The following is a 22,663-nucleotide window of genomic DNA, read 5'->3' as shown; positions in this document are numbered from 1 at the left end:
TTGAGCGACCACTCGTGAGGTTGCATAATCCTGCTCAGTCTGTCGGCCAGACTGTTGTTTACGCATGCCAGATATGTGGCTTGGAGCACCATGCCGTGACGGCGAGCCCAGAGCCACATGCTGACGGCTTCCTGACACAGGGGGCGAGATCCGGTGCCCCCCTGCTTGTTGATGTAATACATGGCAACCTGGTTGTCTGTCTGAATTTGGATAATTTGGTGGGACAGCCGATCTCTGAAAGCCTTCAGAGCGTTCCAGACCGCTCGCAACTCCAGAAGATTGATCTGCAGATCGCGTTCCTGGAGGGACCAGCATCCCTGGGTGTGAAGCCCATCGACATGAGCTCCCCACACCAGGAGAGACGCATCCGTAGTCAGCACTTTTTGTAGCTGAGGAATTTGGAAAGGACGCCCCAGAGTCAAATTGGACCAAATCGTCCACCAATACAGGGATTTGAGAAAACTCGTGGACAGGTGGATCACGTCTTCTAGATCCCCAGCAGCCTGAAACCACTGGGAAGCTAGGGTCTATTGAGCAGATCTCATGTGAAGGCGGGCCATGGGAGTCACATGAACTGTGGAGGCCATGTGGCCCAGCAATCTCAACATCTGCCGAGCTGTGATCTACTGGGACGCTCGCACCCGCGAGACGAGGGACAACAAGTTGTTGGCTCTCGCCTCTGGGAGATAGGCGCGAGCCGTCCGAGAATCCAGCAGAGCTCCTATGAATTCGAGTCTCTGTACTGGGAGAAGATGGGACTTTGGATAATTTATCACAAACCCCAGTAGCTCCAGGAGGCGAATAGTCACCTGCATGGACTGTAGAGCTCCTGCCTCGGATGTGTTCTTCACCAGCCAATCGTCGAGATATGGGAACACGTGTACCCCCAAGCCTGCGAAGTGCCGCTGCTACTACAGCCAAGCACTTCGTGAACACTCTGGGCGCAGAGGCGAGCCCAAAGGGTAGCACACAGTACTGGAAGTGACGTGTGCCCAGCTGAAATCGCAGATACTGTCTGTGAGCTGGCAGTATCGGGATGTGCGTGTAGGCGTCCTTCAAGTCCAGAGAGCATAGCCAATCGTTTTCCTGAATCATGGGGAGAAGGGTGCCCAGGGAAAGCATCCTGAACTTTTCCTTGACCAGATATTTGTTCAGGGCCCTTAGGTCTAGGATGGGACGCATCCCCCCTGTTTTCTTTTCCACAAGGAAGTACCTGGAATAGAATCCCAGCCCTTCCTGCCCGGATGGCACGGGCTCGACTGCATTGGCGCTGAGAAGGGCGGAGAGTTCCTCTGCAAGTACCTGCTTGTGTTGGACGCTGTAAGACTGAGCTCCCGGTGGACAATTTGGAGGTTTTGAGGCCAAATTGAGGGTGTATCCGTGCCGGACTGATCGGAGGTTATGAGAGGCCACCTTTGGTGAAAAACTTTCAACCTCCCTCCGACCGGCAGATCGCCCAGCACTGACACTTGGATGTCGGCTATGCTCTGCTGGAGCCAGTCAAAAGCTCGTCCCTTGCTTTTGCTGGGGAGCCGAGGGGCCTTGCTGAGTCGCACGCTGCTGACGAGAGCGAGCGCGCTGGGGCTTAGCCTGGGCCGCAGGCTGTCGAGAAGGAGGATTGTACCTACGCTTGCCAGAAGAGTAGGGAACAGTCTTCCTTCCCCCATAAAACGTCTACCTGTGGAGGTAGAAGCTGAAGGCTGTCGGCGGGAGAACTTGTCGAAAGCGGTATCCCGCTGTTGGAGCTGCTCTACCACCTGTTCGACCTTTTCTCCAAAAATATTATCCGCACAGCAAGGCGAGTCCGCAATCCGCTGCTGGAGTCTATTCTCCAGGTCGGAGGCACGCAGCCATGAGAGTCTGCGCATCACCACACCTTGAGCAGCGGCCCTGGATGCAACATCAAAGGACAAAGCCGTAGCGGAGAAAATTAAATGAATTCTTTGCTTCGGTCTTCACCGAGGAGGATTTGGGGGGACAACCGGTGCCGGAAAGAATATTTGAAGCGGGGGGAGTCGGAGAAACTAAACAAATTCTCTGTAACCTTGGAGGATGTAATGGGTCAGTCAGCAAGCTGAAGAGTAGTAAATCACCGGGACCTGATGGTATTCATCCCAGAGTATTAATAGAACTAAAAATGAACTTGCGGAGCTACTGTTAGAAATATGCAATCTGTCCCTAAAATCGAGGTGTAATACCGGAAGACTGGAGGGTAGCCAATGTTACTCCGATTTTTAAGAAAGGTTTCCAGAGGAGATCCGGGAAATTATAGACCGGTGAGTCTGACGTCGGTGCCGGGCAAGATGGTGGAGGCTATTATTAAGAATAAAATTGCAGAGCATATCAAAAACATGGACTGATGAGACAAAGTCAGCACGGATTTAGTGAAGGAAGTCTTGCCTCACCAATCTATGCATTTTTTTGAGGGGTAAGCAAACATGTGGACAATGGGGAGCCGGTTGATATTGTATATCTGGATTTTCAGAAGCGTTTGACAAAGTGCCGCACGAAAGACTCCTGAAGAAATTGCAGAGTCATGGAATCGGAGGTAGGGTATTATTATATGGATTAAGAACTGGTTGAAAGATGGAAAGCAGAGAGTAGGATTGCTGTGGCCAGTATTCTCAGTGGAGGAGGGTAGTTAGTGGGGTCCCGCAGGGGTCTGTGATGGGTCCGTTGCTTTTTAATGTATTTATAAATGACCTAGAGATGGGAATAACTTGTGAGGTAATTAAATTCGCCGATGACACAAAATATTCAGGGTCGTCAAGTCGCACGAGGCATGTGAACGATTACAGGAGGACCTTGCGAGACTGGGAGAATGGCGTGCAAGTGGCAGATGAAGTTCAATGTTGACAAGTGCAAGTGGATTGCATGTGGGTAAGAGGAACCCGAATTATAGCTACGTCTTGCAAGGGTTCCGCGTTAGGAGTTACGGATCAAGAAAGGGATCTGGGTGTCGTCGTCGATGTACGCTGAAACCTTCTGCTCAGGTGTGCTGCTGCGGCTAGGAAAGCGAATAGAATGTTGGGTGTTATTAAGAAGGTATGGAGTCCAGGTGTGCGGATGTTATAATGACGTTGTCTCGCTCCATGGTGCGACCGCACCTGAGTATGTGTTCAGTAATGTCTCCGTATCTCAAAAGATATAGAGAATTGGAAAAGGTACAGCGAAGGGCGACGAAAATGATAGTGGGGATGGGACGACTTGCCTAGAAGAGAGGCTGAGAAGGCTAGGGCTTTTCAGCTTGGAGAAGAGACGGCTGAGGGGAGATATGATAGAAGTGTATAAAATAATGAGTGGAATGGATCGGGTTGGATGTTGAAGCGATCTGTTCACGATATCCAAAAAATACTAGGACTAGAGGGCATGAGTTGAAGCTACAAGTGTGTAAATTTAAAACGATGTCATACACCCCTCTGGCCAGGAATTTTCTGCACGCCTTCAGCTGCCTGACCACCTCCTGAAATGGCTTGGCTTGCTCAGGAGGGAGCTTGTCCACCAAGCCCGCCAACTGCCGCACATTGTTCCACATGTGTATGCTCGTGTAGAGCTGGTAAGACTGAATTTTGGCCACGAGCATAGAGGAATGGTAGGCCTTCCTCCCAAAGGAGTCTAAGGTTCTAGAGTCTTTGCCCGGGGGCGCTGAAGCATGCTCCCTAGAACTCTTAGCCTTCTTTAGGGCCAAATCCACAACTCCAGAGTCGTGAGGCAACTGAGTGAGCATCAACTCTGGGTCCCCATGGATCTGGTACTGGGACTCAATCTTCTTGGGAATGTGGGGATTAGTTAAAGGCTTGGTCCAGTTCGCCAGCAATGTCTTCTTTAGGACATGATGCATGGGTACTGTGGACGCTTCCTTAGGTGGAGAAGGATAGTCCAGGAGCTCAAACATTTCAGCCCTGGGCTCGTCCTCCATGACCACCGGGAAGGGGATGGCCGTAGACATCTCCCGGACAAAGGCCGCAAAAGACAGACTCTCGGGAGGAGAAAGCTGCCTTTCAGGGGAGGGAGTGGGATCCGAAGGAAGGCCATCAGACTCCTCGTCAGAGAAATATCTGATGTCCTCCTTCTCCTCCCACGAGGCCTCATCATCGGTATCAGACACAAGTTCACGGACCTGTGTCTGAAGCCGTGCCCGGCTCGACTCCGTGGAACCACGGCCACGGTGGGAACGTCGAGAGGTAGACTCCCTCGCCCACACCGGCAAAGCTCCCTCCGCCGACGTAGTCGGGGAGCCTTCCTGGGAGGCGACCGCAGTCGGTACCGTAAGCAGCACTGATGTCGGAGACCTCACCCCGGGCAAAGGGCCAGCCGGCGCCTCACTCGACGGTACCGGTGGCGCAAGCACCCCCGGTACCGGAGGGGAAGGGCGCAACAGCTCTCCCAGGATCTCTGGGAGAACGGCCCGGAGACTCTCGTGCAGAGCGGCTGTGGAGAAAGACATGGAAGCCGATGCAGGTGTCGATGTCAGAGTCTGTTCCGGGCGTGGAGGCTGTTCCGGGCTGTCCAAGGTGGAGCACATCGACACCTCCTGAACAGAGGGTGAGCGGTCCTCCCGGTGCCGATGCCTACTGGGTGCCGACTCCCTCGGCGACCCAGAGCTCTCGGTACCAACACGGGAAGGAGACCGGTGTCGATGCTTCTTTGACTTTTTCAAATGAAGCATGTCACCGGAGCTTCCCGGCACCGACGAGGAGGACGTAGAATCCAGCCGTCGCTTCCTCGGGGCCGAGGCCGAAGAAGGTCGGTCTCGGGGGGGCTGTACCGCAGGAGCCCTCAGGGTAGGGGGAGACCCACCCGAAGGCTCACCGCCACCAGCAGGGGAATGGACAGCCCTCACCTGCACTCCAGTCGAAGCACCACCGTCCGACGACATCAGCACTAGTGGAGGTCCCGGTACCACCGACGCCGACGCAGCCTTCCGATGTCTCGTCCCCGACGACGCAGAAGGTCAATGCACTCGATGCAGTCGCGGCCGAGGGCGGAGGTCTTGACGCTGTCGACGTCGACGCACTCGATACTCCCGGTGCCGATGCCGACGAAGAGCCCGAGAACAAAACGTTCCACTGGGCCAATCTCGCTACCTGAGTCCTTTTCTGTAAAAGGGCGCAAAGACTACAGGCCTGCGGGCGGTGCCCAGCCCCCAGACACCGAAGACACGACGTGTGCCTGTCAGTGAGCGAGATTACCCGGACGCACTGGGTGCACTTCTTGAAGCCGCTGGGAGACTTCGATGACATGGGCGGAAAAATCACGCCGGCGAAATCAAAACTCATAATTGCGGTAAGGCACCAAAAAGAGGGGGAGAAAAAATTCGACCCAAGGCCTCAAAAGGGCCTACTCCGAAAACGAAAGAAAACTTAACGGGGCAAAAACTGGAAATACAGGAAGGGGAAAAAGACCAAAAGGCCTTCTTCCGAAATCCTTTTTTTTTTTTTTTTTTTTTTTTAGTAGCGAAAAGTCAAAAAGACACGCGAGGGTCAACTTAAGGGGCACGAACGGCGTAAACACGACCGAACCGAGCGCGGACAAAAGAAGACTGACAAACATGAGCCGGTTCGGGCAGGAAGACGGCCGCGCATGCGCGGTGCGCATGGGCGCGCGAGGACTAGCAAAGGCCTTTGCTAGTGAAGTTTCCGATTGGAGGGGCTGCCATGGACGTCACCCATCAGTGAGAACAAGCAGCCTGCTTGTCCTCGGAGAAAAAATGTATTGCACTGTTTTGGGATCTTGCCAGGTACTTGTGACCTTGGCCACTTTTGGAAACAGGATACTGGGCTTATGGACCTTCAGCCCGTCCCAGTATGGAAACACTTATGTACTTATGCAGAGAAGGCCTTCAATCGGGTCCAATGGGGCTTTCTTGATAAGGTTATGGATAAATTCAGGGTGGGACCATTTTATTGCTCTTGGATTGGAGCTTTTTATGCTTTGCCTAAGGCTTGTGTCAGGGTTAATGGTGGGAAATCTATTTTATTTTCTCTTTCCCGGGGTACATATCAGGCATGTCCCCTCTCCCCTCTTTTATTTGTTATGGTTACGTAGCCCCTTGCTGTGGCCATCAGGAGTAACCTGGATATTGGAGGAGTTTGTGTGGGGGATCGGGAATTTAAAATAGCGTTATTTTCGGACGATGTTCTCTTATCTCTTACATGTCCATTGATTTCCTAATTTGATGAAAGAAATTACGATTTATTCGGCTATCTCTGGTATAAGTTGAATGCAACAAAGTGTATGGTTTTGGCAGTTGGGTTGGCGCTTAGCTTGTTGGACACTCTGCAGTCTTCCTTTCCTTTTAAATGGACCTCTAAGGAGATTTGTTACTTAGTAGTTCAGCTCCTGGGTAATTGACCAGGACCTCTTTGGGGCTAACTATCCAGCTCTTCAGAGAGCATTGATTCGGTTTTTGGATCATTGGGCATCTATAGAACTTTCCTCCCACCACCTCTTTTCTCAAAGAACAAAAACACAAGAGTAAAACATGAATTCCCCCTCCTCTTAACTGGAATAACCAGTCAAGAAAGAAGACCAAAGCACTTCCCACTTATGAAAAGTCTTTTTCTTCAAGGCAGTTAAACGTTCCATATCACAAATATTCCACAATCTGGTAATCCATTGTATCAAAGAAGGCATGAAGAGCATGCCAAACCAGCAAAGACTGTAGACAAGTAAGGTGAGACTGCATGGCCCTCCAATATGCCTCAGCCTAGAACAGAAGCAGCTTATCCTGATGTATTCTCTCTACAGAGTCCAGCTCCACTGCCCAAATACAGCAACTGTGCCTCAGATCTATCTTTATTTAAAAAAAAAAAAAAAGTGGGATGAAGCCAAGCAGGGAAGACTGATAGACAGAGTCTCATGGGGACACCCAGAGCAATTCTATTAGTGGCACCCTTCTGCTCAACTGGGGTCCAGGAGCTGGCCTCTCACAGTCTAGCAGCTGCAGTCATCTTCCACTCATTAGAAATAGAAAAAGTGCTGGAGCTACAGACCAGCTTTATACATTGTATTCTTCTGTCTCCACCTGCTGGTCAATGGATGCATACCACCCATACATATTGGATTGGTCTGGTGAGAACGCTAAAGAAACAAAAACAGTGCCACAAGCAGTAATAAGAGAGTGTGACCATCAAAGAATCTATCAGCAAACATTAGCGTGCACAACTAGAGCAGGGCTACATGATCAGCACGTCTGTTGATCTCCTCTCAACAATGACGCACAGACATATAGAAAAGACACTAAGTAACTTACAAGAAAAAGTCTTCTTCGTCGGAATCGTCATCTAAAAGATTTCTCTGTGGAAAAAAAACCAAAAGAACACAGGGATGAATGCCAACAGTCAGTTTGGATGGTCAAGTAAAAATAACACTGCAACCAAGATCTCCTACACGTTCTATCACTTTTACCAGGAATTCTCACACAAAGTGGATCTATGTACACACACAACAACATAAGTAGTGTTAAATATTCAGATGTAAAAATACCATATCCAAGACTAGATTCACTGTGAATCCTCTTAAGCAAAATCCACAGAGCCTTGCAGTAGTCAGAGGGTAAATTCTGTGAATAGCATGAAACTATGTAGCCACCTGTCAAATCTTGCAGTATTTCAACTAAAAACATACCCACATAGTGATATGGAAGTATGTGCTTCTTCCAGAACACCACTCATGTAGGATTACATTTAATCCAAACACCGCATTGCCTGTAGGTATAATCTATTTTGTTGATGCTGGTGCTGGGGAAAGCTGGCCCAAGCAGCCTGCCTTTACATTCATCCAATGCTAGAGACTCATTCCAAAAGTCCATAATACAGAGATCCTATTGTCCCTTCAACCACTTCTGCCCAAGTGCTTAACTGTACTAATGCTCTCAGGCTAATTTCCGCTCCTCCACTAGAAGCGGAGAGAATTTTTACATCAGGTTAAAATCTTCCTGTTCTGCCTCAAGAATTCAACATTTTTATTTGCACAAAAAAATATTAAACTATTTGAACTATTTTCAGTAACTTTCTCTCATCTCCTCTCAGTTATCTGATTTTAAGAGTACCTTTTGAATGAGAGAATCTTCATGATCAAAAAATAAATTACTTAGCTGTAGGTAACAGAAAAGTAAGGATTTGGGGGGGGGGGGGGGGGGGGGGTGGGACGGACTAGTAAAACCTCTCCTTCCACATGAGATCAGTATCCTTTCCTGTATACACACATCCTGCAGTAGCGCTGCATAGAGGAAGACCAGCTAGAAACACACAGGACACCTGAAATTCACCACTACTACACCAGAAGACAGTATGTTGATGGTAGAGAAATAATTATCAAAGACCAAATAAAAAATAAGGAAAGCAAAGACATTACTTTTTAGAATAGGGAGGAGGGAGGGGTAACAGAGAGGCATACAAGAAGAGCAGAATGCAGCTGGAAATGGTAGCATGTCATGAGCAGCAAGACAGGCAGAAATTTGCTGGGGTGGGGGGGGGGGGGGGACATCATAGGCTACACAGAAAAAGGTAGAACGGAGCTGGGAAAGCTAATATGGCACAGGAAAGAAAGGATAAAGGCAGAACACACAGGAAGGGAAAATGTAAGACAATGACAGGCTTAAACCCACTTTATGTAGGGCTGGTAAATGTGGCAGCAGGTTGGGTCACAACAGTCATACCAATTTCACTGAGTGCAGAGGCACTGCCTAATGTGGTCTACACCCACTACCGCTTCCAGTGACCAGTTAAAAAGTGGATTCTGCTTGACTTACAAACATCAACCCTGCTCTGGTCTACAGAATAAAAACCGGGACCAGAACCCAAACAAACCACAACAAAAAAAACAGAGACAAACCAAAATCTAAAGAAATGTTTGCTCTCAATCAGTATGAAAGATACCAACTGGCTGCTCTACTGCTCAGCAGTCACAGCTACGTGATTAAGTGCTCCTGAATATTCATAAATTCCATGCTGCAAGCAGTTGCTTCCCATGTCTGTCTCAACAGCAGACTATGGACTTTTCCTCTCGGAGCTTGTCCAAACCTTTCTAAAAACCCAGATACACTAACCGCTGTTACCACATCCTCCTGCAAAGAGTTCCAGAGCTTAACTATTCGTTGAGTGAAAAAATATTTCCTCCCATTTGTTTTAAAAGTATTTCCATGTAACTTCATGTCCCCTAGTCTTTGTATTTTTGGAACGAGTAAAAAATCAATTTACTTCTACTCATTCTACACCACTAAGGATTTTGTAGACCTCAATCATATCTCCCCTCATCCATCTCTTTTGCAAGCTGAAGAGCCCTAACTTCTTTAATCTTTCCTCATGCGAGAGGAGTTCAACCTCTTTATCATTTTGGGCGCTCTTCTTTGAACCTTTTCTAATTCCGCTATATCTTTTTTGAGATACTGTAGCATGATAGAGTTCTATACTCTAGATTGTTCCAGAACTTTAATGCGAAGCATGATGTGAGTTTAGTTGTCAGGGTTATTGATTTTGTGGAATCAGATACAAATGTATATATATAAAATATGAGGCTGCAAAGACTTATTGAAGCAGTATCAGATAAACTGGTCTGACTTTCACCCTCCCCCTGAAGACTACTGATACCAGGCTAGCCGGGTGGATACTTACAATCACCACATCTCCGAAGAACAAAAGTCTGCATATTGACAGCAATAAAAAAGATGGGATGAGACAGTGACTCAGAGACTGAAAAGCCCATCTACCTACTTACCTACTCTGCAACAAAATGACTTCTTTTCCTGCAAGGACCTCCTCCATCACTCCAACCAGCAGCCTCCATCAAAGTGAGTTACTATTAATCCAGCCTAATTTATAATTCAGACTTTCTAACAATATTTATCTTGTGACACATTTCTCTTGTGTAAGATCCCTAAAAACTGCCTCTTTTTTAACATTATTGCATTACCTGTATTGTAAATAAACATTTTAAAGGTAAATATCTGGTCTTTATGTTCTGAGCACACGTCCTTAAACCTTACAGTGCAGGTTAATGTAAATCCCCAAATATATCCCTTCTTTTTTTACATTTTATATTTTTCACAATACAGCGACCAGAACTGAATGCAATACTCAAGGTGTGGACACACCATGGAGTGATACAAAGGCATTAAAGTATTTTCGATCTTATTCACCATCCCTTTCCTAATAATTCCTAGTATCCTGTTTGCTTTTTTGGCCACCACCACACACTGAGCAGAAGATTTCAGCATATTATCTACAAGAACATCCAGATCTTTTTCTTGAGTGCTGACCACCAAGGTGGACCCTAGCATCAGATAACTATGATTCGGATTATACTTTCTAATGTGCATCACCTTGCATTTGTCCATATTAAATTTCATCTGCCATTTGGATGCCCAGTCTTCCAATTTCCTAAGGTATTCCTGCAATATTTCACAGTCTGCATGAGTTTTAACAACCTTGAATAGTTTTGTATCATCTGTAAATTTAATCACCTCACCCATCGTTCTGATTTCTATATCATTTATAAATGTTAAATAGCACCTCTCCCAGTATGGATCCCTGCGGCACTCCACAGTTCACCCTCCTCCATTTAACCCTACCCTCTGCTTTCTGTCCAATAACCAATTCCTAATCCACACAAGGACCTTGCCTCCTATCCCATGACTAATTTTCTCAGGAGTCTCTCATGAAGAACTTTATCAAACGCTTTCTGAAAATCTAGATACACTACATCAACCAGCTCACCTTTATCCACATGTTTATTCACGCCTTCAAAGAAATGAAGCAAATTGGTGAGGCAAGACTTTCCTCGGCTGAACCCATGCTGACTCTGACCCATTAAATCATGTTTGTTTATGTGTTCTAATTTTATCCTTTATAATAGTTTCTACTATTTTGCCTGGCACCGATGTCAGGCTTACTGGTCTACAATTTCCTGGATCACTCTTAGAAACCTTTTAAAAATCGGTAACACATTGGCCACGCTCAAATCTTCAGGTACTACGGACAATTTTAACGACAGGTTACATATTACTAACAGCAGATCAACAATTTCATGCTTGAGTTCTTTGCATACTCTTGGATGTATGCCATCCAGTCCAGGTGATTTACTACTCTTTAATTTGTCAATTTGGCTCAGTACATCTTCCACGTTCACCAAGATTTCTTCAGTTCCTCCGCATCATCACCCTTGAAAACTATTTCCAGTATAGGCCGATCTCTTACACAGCAGATACAGTATGTGGCTCAGACAGTCATTCCATAAGCAGTGGCATAGATCCACATTCATTTAAAATTTCTTTATTATTAGCAAGAGTGCAACACCGAAAGAAACTACACTTTAGAACAGAACCAAAGAAAATTACCCAGAACAGCCCCTACCTCTCCCCAACCCGAGCTCCAGCACAGTCCACTTCAAAAGTCCCTTTCAAACCCCAGCCAAATAGGCTCATTAGAGGTTCCAGCATTCTTTATATGACTCCCATCTATGTAATCGAAGAGCTGTCAAGTTCTCCACAGTCCCCATATGCAAAAGACTTGTCTTCCAGTTCCCCAACGTAGGAGGTAGGATTGCCGTTCCTCTCTGCTTTTTGATGTAATACATTGCATTGTCCATCTGAATTAAGATAACTTTGCTGACCAGCTGATTTTAACAGCTTTTAGAGCTTTCCATTGCCTGAGCCCTAGAAATGTATTTGATGAAGTTGCTCCTGGGCAGACCATGAATCCTGAGTGTGAAGCCCATCTACATGCGATCCCCTGACCAGCTTGGATGCACCTGTTGTAAGTATTGCTCGAACCTGTAGAATTTGAAAGGGAATGCCCTTTTCCAAATTGGAATGAACACTCCCACCAGGCAAGAGAGTCTTGTAAGTCTTCTCAAATCCAGGAGCCTTTTGGACTCTGTACAAGGAGTTGACCCTCTCGTTAATAAGAGAAACAGAAAGGGAGTCTCCCACATTCTTATCTGTACCTCCTTCAGGAATCCATGAACAGCCATTGTCATAGCTTCCTTGGATGGACTAAGGTAATCACTGTTTCTGCCCTGGGCTCTTCCTCTAACTTAAACGTGATGGAATGAGACATCTCCCTTACAAACTCAACAAGAGAGATCCTCTAGTGGAGATTTACATCCCTGGGAGGGATATGAAGATCAAAGGACTCCTCTTCAGAGAACTCTCATTCATCCTCAAACTCCCAGGAAACCTCAGAATCGGACTAAAAAAAAATACTTCAAAGGAGAAGTCTGAACCTCTGCCTGTCTCAACCTACCGTTCTCAGGGTCAGATCTTCAGCGAGTAGGTCGAGACAGATGATCCCCAAGATACCAGTGAAGTTTCCTCCCCTGATGTATTAGAGATCAACAGTGGTGAGGCAGACATCAACTCTGATTCAAATTGAGGTCTTGATGTTGAAGTGTCTCCTATACACCAGTGCATGGGTTTCGAGGATCAGCTGGACCGTTTCTTTTCTCAACATCAATGATGCTGAAACAGCAGCATCATATCGAGCAAAGAAGTGCTACATCCTTTCCTTATCATGAGCTGCTCCTCAATGGCTGCCATTGACAAAGGCACGGGCATCACAGTAGAAGTGGCCACATCCTCCTGAGTTACTTGGGGGTGTATTGAAAGTGGGGTCATGGATCCTTGGATGCTGTTGCATCCCTTCCAATACCAGGGAGGATGAGCAGTACTCATTGCAGGGGTGCTTGGAGGACACTGGTGACCTGTGTGCTTTGATGCTCTCAGTGCAATGCTCCAAGGAGGTGTGATGACAAAGCGCCTCAGCCTCCGCCTGGTGACTAGCATCACAGTCTTTCAGTGCTGATGATAAAGAAATCTTTTTCCTCTTTTTTGGGCGTGAACTGGACTATGACTGAGCCCGGTCTTCTATTGCACTTGATATCAAGGGTGATCGAGACACACGATGTGGCTACATCCCCAGTGTTTGATGAGCTCCAGGACCCATGGTGACCGACGTTTCCAATACTGCCATCTATACACCAGACTTGTCTGTACCAAAACTCCTTTCACATTGTTTCTTGGCCACAAATTCCTCTCTTTGACATCTGTGAACACAGTATACAATGAGAGTGATCATGGTCAGGCCACAGGCATTGTAAGCACCAACTGTATATATCCTTGATACATATGGTCCTGTTGCACCAGAAGCACTTTCTGAAGCCGCTGGGACTTTCTTCTTGATATTTCATCTAGAAATAGCCATAGCAAAATCAAACAACCATGAAAAAGGAAACCAAATGGGAGCTCAAGACCTAAAAAGGCCTACACTAAGCTGACACAGAAAAACCCAAAAAAGGAAACTTGAAAAGGACTGGAAAACCAAACTAGCTGAGTTATCGGAAAGAGTACTGTGTGACAACAACAGGACCATACACAAGAAGCAGCAAAAAATGCAATTAGTCAGTCATCACTGTAGAGGAAGAGCAAAGGCAATAAGCCACTAGTATCTGCGTCTTTTGTTCTTCCTTACACAAGTTTATATGCCAAATTTGGCAAAACCATTGAAAAAAACAGTGTGGAGACTGCTGAGGAAAATAGGTCTTAATGGCTCCCTGGAACATGGTCCCACATTGACAGTGGCATGTGGAAAAGTGTCTATCAGTACTGTAGTAATGTTCCCACACCAGGCTCCATCGGATGACATCACCCATGCTGTAAAATGTTCAGTATGCTGCCTGACCTTGGAGAACACCTGCTACAAGTAAATTATTATTTTCTCCAAGGATAAACAGGATACCAACCTTCTTACAGTATGGGTGACATCTCATGAAGCCCAACACGGGAAAGTTAAGCCAGTACCGACAGAGAGAACTTTTGAACTGGTTCAACTGAACATGCCCGGTTTCCCACCTGCTATGTGGGACCACATTAGTTCATTTACTAGGCCAGGGAGGTGGAAGGGTATGTCAGGGTTTATCTGACTCTGAAGACAAGTAGGATACTGAAATACTCACAACATCAGTGACATCATCCAACAGAGTCCAGCAAGGAAAAATTATGTTCTTACCTGATAATTTTCTTTCATCATACCAGACCAGTACAGACTAATGGGTTGTGTCCATCTACCAGCGGGAGACAGAGAAAATAGTTCCAAGTAAACCGCCCCTTAAGAGTATCGTGCAGCCTGGAATGTTCAGTATTTCGAATAGCCAAGCAACGGTTCACTGAAGTCTAGAAGAAAACACAGTTAATACCAAAAAGGCAAACTCTTGGAGCCAATACGCAGAACCTCACTGTTCCTGCTTGGCCAAAGGCAAGTAAGCGGGAAGGAATGGTCCATACTGAGCTTGCCCCTAGCACATAGAGATCTACCCCTGAATCCGGGGAAAGAACTCCGTGATCCCAAGTAACAGGAGTCATACAGAGCTGACACAACAACACGTGGCAGGAGATTGAATAGAGAAGATGAAGTAGGTAGTGCTGTAGGACATCCCACTGTATTGAAGAGTCGTGGAACAACCAGGGATACCTAAAGGAAACAACACTCTGACAGACTTTAGCCAGGGAGGGCAACTGGACTGGTCTGGTATGATTAAAGGAAAGAAAATTATCAGGTAAGAACATAATTTTTCTTTGTCATCTATACCAGACCAGTCCAGACTAATGGGAAGTAGCAAAGCAGTTTCCCAAAGATGGGAGGGAGACCAGAAGAATTCAGAAGTTTGAAAAATCAACAAAGCTATACACACAGCAAAAAACTGATCAGCAGAAAAGGATTTGAATATCTGAACCACCAGGCTACCAAAATGGAACAGAGTAAGACACCAGAAAAGGAACTGAAGCTGTAGCAAAAGAAAAATTACACACCCCTGTCCCGAGAGTAGCAAACGAAGCAGCAAGAGACCCCCCCTTGGAAGGAAGGCAACAGTCGTATCCAAGCAACAAGGAGAAGAACTGTCTCTCCCAGACCAGGATCCACTTCTCCGAACCCTGGAAGGACAAAGACTGCCAAACCTGCCGGTCTGCCTTGAGTCCAAGATGGTCAGATGAAACGACCATAACAAGTACTAGGAGTACGCAATCCCAAACAGTGTGCCACACTTCATAGAAGAAATGAAGCAAGGCCCAGGCCCAGAGAAGAAGTTGAGAGTAACAGTCAGAGGATAAACAGTACCCCACTGAAAGAGCTGGATGTTAGAGGTACCCGCACAACTGAAGCTGCGGTAGCGAAGGAACTGTGTATAAAACGCAGACAAGGAGCTGCTTTCCACACATAAACAAGGAGCTGTGCTCCAGACACTGGCAAGGAACTGTACTCCAGACACCAGCAAGGAGCAGCACTCCACACGCTGACAAGGAGCTATGCTTCCTACGCAGACATGAAGCTGTGTAGCACCTGCAGTCACAGAGCTGTGCTCCACATACCACCCTAGAACTTCGCCTAATTTGCAGAGAAGAATTGTGCTAAACACTCAGAGATGGAGCCACACTCAACAGGCAGCGGAGCTGCGTTTCATACACAAAGAGAGCTGCATACCACACACGGACAAGGAGCTGTGTTCCACAGGCAGACACAGGACTGCGCCCCACACTGAGACCTGCAGAGAAGGAACTATACTCAACATGTGACAATGGAGCTGCGTTCAACATGCAGAGAAGAAAGGTTGCAGAATAAGCAGCGAAGGAACTTCACTCAATATGCCATGATAGAGCTGTCCTCAACATACAGCGATGGAGCTAAAGCCAACCTGGAACTGTGGAGCCGTGCCCAACATGGAATGGTGGAACTGAATGGAATAATGGAGCTGCTCCCAACATGCGACGATGGAGCTGTGCTCAACAAGCAAAATGCATAGATGGAGCCCCGGGGAACAGCCAGAGAAGAAGGTGTTGCCAGGAGGCCAACAGGAAAGGAGCACAACTTGTGCAAATGCAGACCGGGTGCTGCACTCCCCTGGCCCAGAGGGACTAAAACTACAAGAAGAGAAAGCCCCAAGAGACACTCTCGGCCCCCAAGTGGTCTCTGAGCCACAATGACCGCCCTCCAAGGCAACCGATACGGAGCAGCAGTCAATTTAGAGAAAGAACTTCCACCAAGAGGGAGGTAAGCATCACAGATCTGGAATCCTCAGACCACAGGGAGCAAAATGCAGCCGTACGGCAGTGAGGAAGAAACAACACTAGCCAGGCCAGGAACAAAGAGGAAGCTGGGCACTAACACCAAACTGAGGAAAAAACCAGCTAAGGGACAGTCAAACTCCACACCTAGAACAGAGCCACTTCCCTGCAGAAAAAGTAGAGAAAAGCGCAGAGCTAAGAGGCACAGCAATAGATCTGCTTAGCAGGAAAGAACTGTGCCCCTTACAGAAAAAGGAAGGCGTTGCAAATGTGCCAGAAGAGAGGCACCTGAAACTAGAAAAGGCAAAATCCATCTATGCCAGGCTAAAACTCCCGCCCAAAAGCAAGGAAAGCAAGGAAGAGCTGTGGCAAACTAGTCCTGAAAAGGCACGTTCCAATAAAGAGACACTGAACTGAGTCCAAGCAAAAGAATGGCGCTCCCGGGGGTACTCAGAATAGGGATTTGAGCTAGTAGTTGCACACCAAGGGCAACTCGGATCCCCGCCAGAAGGGAAGTTCCCCTTAGACAAATCAGAGCAGACAGGAGGGATCCATGGAGACGAGAGAACCAGAACCTCCCTAAGGAAGGGAGGAAAAACTGCTGCAAAACAAGAATCAAATAGCAGGGGCGTCTCAAGAAAGATGCCTGAAGCAGCAGAGACCGGACGGTCTGAAAACGAACTGACCAACAGCCGTGTAAAGGCTGACAGGAATGAAAAAATAGCCCTGGACTAAAAAGATTGAGCCTGCAGCCAAATGGAGCCAGCGAGAGACTTCCTCCACACTTTGGAAATGGCAGACTAAGACCTCCGAACTACAAAGGTACAAGTTCCAGCAACGGGGCCGCCCTCTGAACCAGCTGCTGTGTAGGACTGTGAAGAGGAGAAAAACAACTGAGTTTCATGATCCAGACACGAGCTGTGCCCTACAAAAAAAAAAAAATCAAAGCAACTGGTACCAGCTCAGAAGGGTCCAAGAATCAGACACCGGCCAGCGAAATTCAAAGAAACTTCGCAAGCAGCCCCCTAGAATACATTGCCAAAGGCAGGAAAATAACAAACAAGAGAAAGAAGGAAAAACAAAGTTTCTTCTTTTTTTTTTTTTTTTTTATAACAATCTTCTTCACTAGTGACAGGAATAAATAAAGGTTTACCTCAGAGGCAAAAATTCAGCTATACCTACCACCACAGAAGAGAAAACCCCCCACAGGGGAGACAAGTTACTCCATGCCACAATCAATCAGCACCCTGCAAGAAAGACAGCCATGGGAGGTGGGGGGGGGGGGGGGGGGGCGGAACCAGGGTCACTGGATATCACCCTAGCTGGCAGATGAGGAACTCAGGACCACTGAGTATCATCTAAAACTAGCCCCAACACGGCTACCAGTACACCCCTGGCTCCACTGTCACCAGAAGAATCTGGGACAGGAGCTACCAACCAGCAATCCAGAGCAGCTGCACGATCCACCCACCATCCGCTAGGAGACGGAGAAAATACTGAACATTCCAGGCTGCACGATACCCTTAAGGGGCGGTTTATTGGAACTATTTTCTCTGTCTCCTTCCGCTGGTAGATCGACACAACCCATTAGTCTGGACTGGTCTGGTATAGATGACAAGGAAAGAAACTTTACTCCAGTACTCATTGACAGAATCTTTGAGCTGGTTCAACCATGCAGGTGCACCATTTCCCACTTGCTGCTGTTGTGCGGGACCACACCAGTCCATCAAATCCTTGGGGAGGAGAGAGGATTTTGGGGCATTTATATCATGATGTCCTTGGAGCACACCTGCTACAGGTAAATAATTTTGATTTCCCTGAAGATAAACAAAATACTGAAATCCTCACATCATGGGTCTCCCTAGCTACAGGCTGCCTTTAATGGAAAAAAAGGGGGGGGGGGGGGGGAAATATAAGAAGCAGTGCCGCAACAGGCAGACACTTTTATTGGTGGCAAAAAGGTTGTTATGGTTTTATACATTCTTTTCTAAAGGCAACCTAGAACTAAAAGAAATGGGCACGCACTGAGAGAAACATTTAAGAAAACCCACCATAACATCTCCACAGAAAACCTAAGACTGGGGCAGTCCCATGCAACAGCATCAGTGTAGCTGAAGCAGCTCAAAAGTCCTGTCTATCAGTACTGGAGTAAAGTTCCCATGTCGGACTCCATCAGATGACATCATCTATGTTGTGAGGATTTCAGTCTTCAGCTTGTCTCAAAGAATCAACAATTAGCATTCAGTCAGATCTTCAAGATAAAGGCAGGGAGAAGATCAGGAAAAGTATCTATGGCAAAGTGGCAGTAACGCCAGGAAACTTACCCTCTCGCTCTTTACTGAGCCAGTGACATCGTTGTCATTCAGGTGGCGCTTGAACTTGGGAGGCATATCTGCTGCTCATGAGAGTGTCCAGGTAAGGAAGCACAGCCTGGGAAAAAAAAAAAAAAAAACCACAGCCCTGTTTAACTCCACTTCTTGAAACAAGTAACCAAAACCCCTTATTCTTCTCTGTTGCCGCAGACTGAAAGAACAGCTGCACACCAGAAACTGATTTCAAGTAATACAGATTTATTAGTATTTTTAACTATCTTTATGACGGGATTCATCCAAGACGTGTACATGCCTGTACACACCATGAGGGGCATAATCGAACGCGAACGCCCATTTGTAAAAACGTCCATCTCCGAGAACGGGTCCGTGAAGGGGCAGGCCGAACTGTATTTTCGAAAAAAAATGGACGTCCATCTTTTTTTTCGAAAATACATTGGATTAGGGCGTTTTTTGAGCTGGGCGTTTTTGTTTTTTAGCGATAATCGAAACCGAAGCGTCCCAGCTCAAAAACGACCAAATCCAAGGCATTTGGTCATGGGAGGGGCCAGCATTCGTAGTGCACTGGTCCCCCTGAGATGCCTCTATGCCAGCCTCAAATATCATACCTAGCTCCATGACAGTAGTATGCAGGTCCCCAGAGCAATTTTACTTTAGTTGGTGCTGCGCGGGACCCATGCAGAGAGGAAAAATCGGAAGAAAAAAAAAAAGCAAGCAAGCAAGTGCAGTCAGGGACGTCCAAATTAAAAGATAGTAAAAGGGGGAATTGAACCAGCAACCTTTTGATTACAAGCTCAGTGCTCTAGCCAGTGCACCACTGATTAGACGTCCTTCCCTTTCCATTAAGTCTCTCCAAGTTTCTGTCAGCCAATCACAGCTCATTTAGCTGACATCTGTGTCAGCTAAACAACGGTGATTGGCTGACAGAAACTTGGAGGGACTTAATGGAAAGGGAAGGACATCTAAGCACCTGAATAATGTGGCTCACTGGCTAGAGCACTGAGCTTGTAATCAGAAGGTTGCTGGTTCGATTCCCCCCTTTTACTATCCTGGTAATTTAGACGTCCCTGACTGCACTTGCTTGTTTTTTTTTTTTTCTTCTGATTTTTCCTCTCTGCATGGGTCCCGCACAGCACTAACTAAACTAAAATTACTTCAGGGACCTGCATACTGCTGTCATGGAGCTGGGTATGACATTTGAGGCTGGCTTACAAGTTGGAAAAAAAGTGTTTAACATTCGTTTTTTTTTTTGGTGGGAGGGGGTTAGTTACCACTGGGGGAGTCAGGGGAGGTCATCCCCGGTTCCCTCCGGTGGTCATCTGGTCATTTAGGGCACTTTTTTGGGACCTGTTCGTGAAAAAAACGGGTCCAACAAAAGTGACCTAAATTCTCTCTGAAAACGCCTTTCTTTTTTCCATTATCGGCCGAGCACGCACATCTCTGCTCAGCCAATAACCACGCCTCAGTCCCGCCTTCACCACGCCTCCGACACGCCCCCATCAACTTTATGCGTTCCCGCGACGGAGTGCAGTTGGAAACGCCCAAAATCGGCTTTCGATTATACCGATTTGGGCACCCACAAGAGAAAGACGTCCATCTCCCGATTTAGGTCGGAATTTGGGCATTTTTCTCTTTCGAAAATAAGCCTCCATGTTATCCCAACTCGTAAAATATGATGTAGACAGACTGCCCCCATTTCATTGCACAATCTACTTTTAGTTACATATTAGTTTGCCAAAACTTCATCTAAGACCAATATTTCCACTGGGGTTCATCAAAACAGGAAGCAAGGAGTGAACATCAGTGTTGCACTATTTAGTACTGGGGTCTTGGATGACACTGCTTTAAATTAGTTTACCAGGAATTACAGCAACTATAGTCCCGAATGCAGAACGCACACCAGCTGGATGCGCAGACGAATAAATCAGGAGTTTAAAAATTCATGATGGAAAGAATCACATTGGCAGGTCAAAGACAGAAACACAAAGAAAATACGACAGCAAATAACCACAAGACCTATTTAATCTGCCACAGACACCCGCTAAATGTCAAGGTTCCCTTCACTTTCTCACATTTTAGGAAACCCTTTGCACTTTACAAGCCATAGAAGGGAAGGGTTTAACTGCGCAGAACATGAGTTACAATCCTACACAAAATTAATGGAATTGGGGGGAGGGGGGGAGGAATAATCTGCGCAGAGTGGCAATGACAACTAATCTTTCTCAGAGAACCATTCCACACACATCCCCCTTTGCAGCCCTAACATACAATTATTCACTGAAAGACACACATACAGAATCAGAGGGACAGGCAGACTCAGACACACAGAACCAGCTGAAATACCTTTCTGTATGCCTATTTCTAAATAAAATACCTTTTTCCAAGCCACACTTGTGTGTTGTATTATTGTGCAACAAAACCCACTGCTCCTCAGAATTTCACCTGGGACCAGGGAAAGGAACCCAGAACCAGACCAAAGTCAAAGCTGACATCTGACCTCTGGGGACCATAATGTACATTTTAAAAACTATTTTACCTTGTTTCAAGATTTAAAAGTACAAAATATAAATAGAATAAGCAGTTCTACTGACATATCAGAGAATCTCAATTTTCCTACTTCAAAGGGACTCAGACCCTCATCAAGTACTGTCTGCGTAAATAACAATCCACTGTTAATAATTGTTGCCAAAGACAAACTGGTTTTTTGTTATACTGAATAGCTAGAGAGCTCTGTAATCTTACCTACTTTATCAAGAATGTGCTTTGGCCAAAGATCTTTATACATCCCAGTAATTTTGGGGGTGAAAAAAAAAACAGAGTCCCCCATCCACCTGAAGGACACAAACTCAACAGGCAAAACTCTTATCTAGCTATACCCACATGAATACCTGCCTATCACCAACAAGTAACCCCTAAAACCACAACTAACAGATCAGTACTTTGGAACTTGGGCCTAGTAAATGCCAGATCAGCCAACAAAAAATGCCCTATGATCTATACCATCATCAGTGAATACCACTTAGACATCTTGGGAATAACTCAGACTTGGCTGGATGAAAGCGGAGGAGTACCATTGGTTGAGCTATACCCCACAGAATTCACTATCCTGCACCAACCAAGATAAGAGAAGTGGGGTGGAAGGGTAGCAGTCCTGATCCGAGAGACAATCAAACTGTGCAGAGTCCCCATTCCCCACCTGAATCAGAATGCCTCCTAATCCAGCTGGGAGAAAGGAACCAGTGTAGCTGTTCATGGTCTACAGAGCACCTCACAACAACGCATCATCTGTACAAGAACTGCTGAATCTGGTGACTGAGGTAACCCTGAGCTACCCTAGCTTACTGATCATGGGAGACTAACCTACATATTTAAACTCAAGACATCACTACTGCTACCTTCCTTGATACGATGGCAGCTCTAGGATTTATTCAAGGGAACAAATCTCCAACCCATGAAAAGGGCCATATACTAGACTTGGTGATCTGCAAAGGTGTCGACGTCTTTGAATACAAGGCTGGAGGCATTAAGATAACACCCCTATCATGGACTGATCACTTTCTAATCAAATTTTCTATTATGGACCACATAAAACAAATGGGTCTAATCAAAGTTTGGAAGGAAACCAGACAAGAAATCTGACTGCTGATAACTTTCTGGAGGCCTTGTGCTACACCATGTGGATGGAAAGATGATGACAGTGTCAGAACAGGTTGATATTTGGAATGCATACTTAGCAATGGAATTAGAAAAAATGGCCCCTCTAAAGAAGGCCCTAAACTCTACAAACAAACGTTCCCCATGGTTCTCCCTAGAACTATGGGTCCTTAAGCGTCATGGATGTCAGCTTGAAAGAAAGTGGCAGAAGACTCACTTAGTGGAAGGAAGATAGGCTCAACTGTAACCCAGATTCACCATGGATCCGATACTGGGAATCGGCTTTCGTCGGGATCATGGGGCCAGACAGAGATAACGACCAGTTCCGCATGACTTCCTTCAGTACCTTATGCAGAGGAGCCATCACAGCCTCCTTAGGTGATAGTCCAGGGCCTCGAGCATCTCAGCCCTGGGCTCATCCTCCACCTCCATAGGGAAAGGAATAGCTGTAGCCATTTCCCGGACAAAAGATGTAAAGGAAAGACTCTCAGGAGGAGACAGTCTCCTTTCAGGTGGAGGAGAAGGTTCAGAGGGAATCCCATACGACTCATCAGAAGAAAAGTATCTGGGATCTCCTTCTGACTCCCACGAACGCTCCTTTTCAGTACCGGATAGTACCTCC

General features: G+C 46.5%; 1 protein-coding gene across 4 annotated transcripts in view; it reads right to left on the bottom strand.

The window, feature by feature from the left end:
* The window catches only part of VAMP4 (vesicle associated membrane protein 4), a 104,331-nt gene that overhangs the window by 51,439 nt on the left and 30,229 nt on the right, over window positions 1–22,663 (bottom strand). For all 4 annotated transcript variants that reach the window (XM_030206695.1, XM_030206697.1, XM_030206694.1 and 1 more), the window contains exons 2-3: window positions 18,382–18,487; window positions 7,256–7,299 (exon numbers count right to left, since the gene is read on the bottom strand). In XM_030206695.1, coding sequence (XP_030062555.1) covers window positions 7,256–7,299; window positions 18,382–18,447 — 110 coding nt within the window. In that variant the 5' untranslated portion in view covers window positions 18,448–18,487. The remainder of the gene's footprint in view (window positions 1–7,255; window positions 7,300–18,381; window positions 18,488–22,663) is intronic.

The sequence above is a fragment of the Microcaecilia unicolor genome, chromosome 6, assembly GCF_901765095.1.
Source record: "Microcaecilia unicolor chromosome 6, aMicUni1.1, whole genome shotgun sequence".
NCBI classification, from domain to species: Eukaryota; Metazoa; Chordata; class Amphibia; order Gymnophiona; family Siphonopidae; genus Microcaecilia; species Microcaecilia unicolor.
This window is presented reverse-complemented; position numbering and strand designations above follow the sequence as displayed.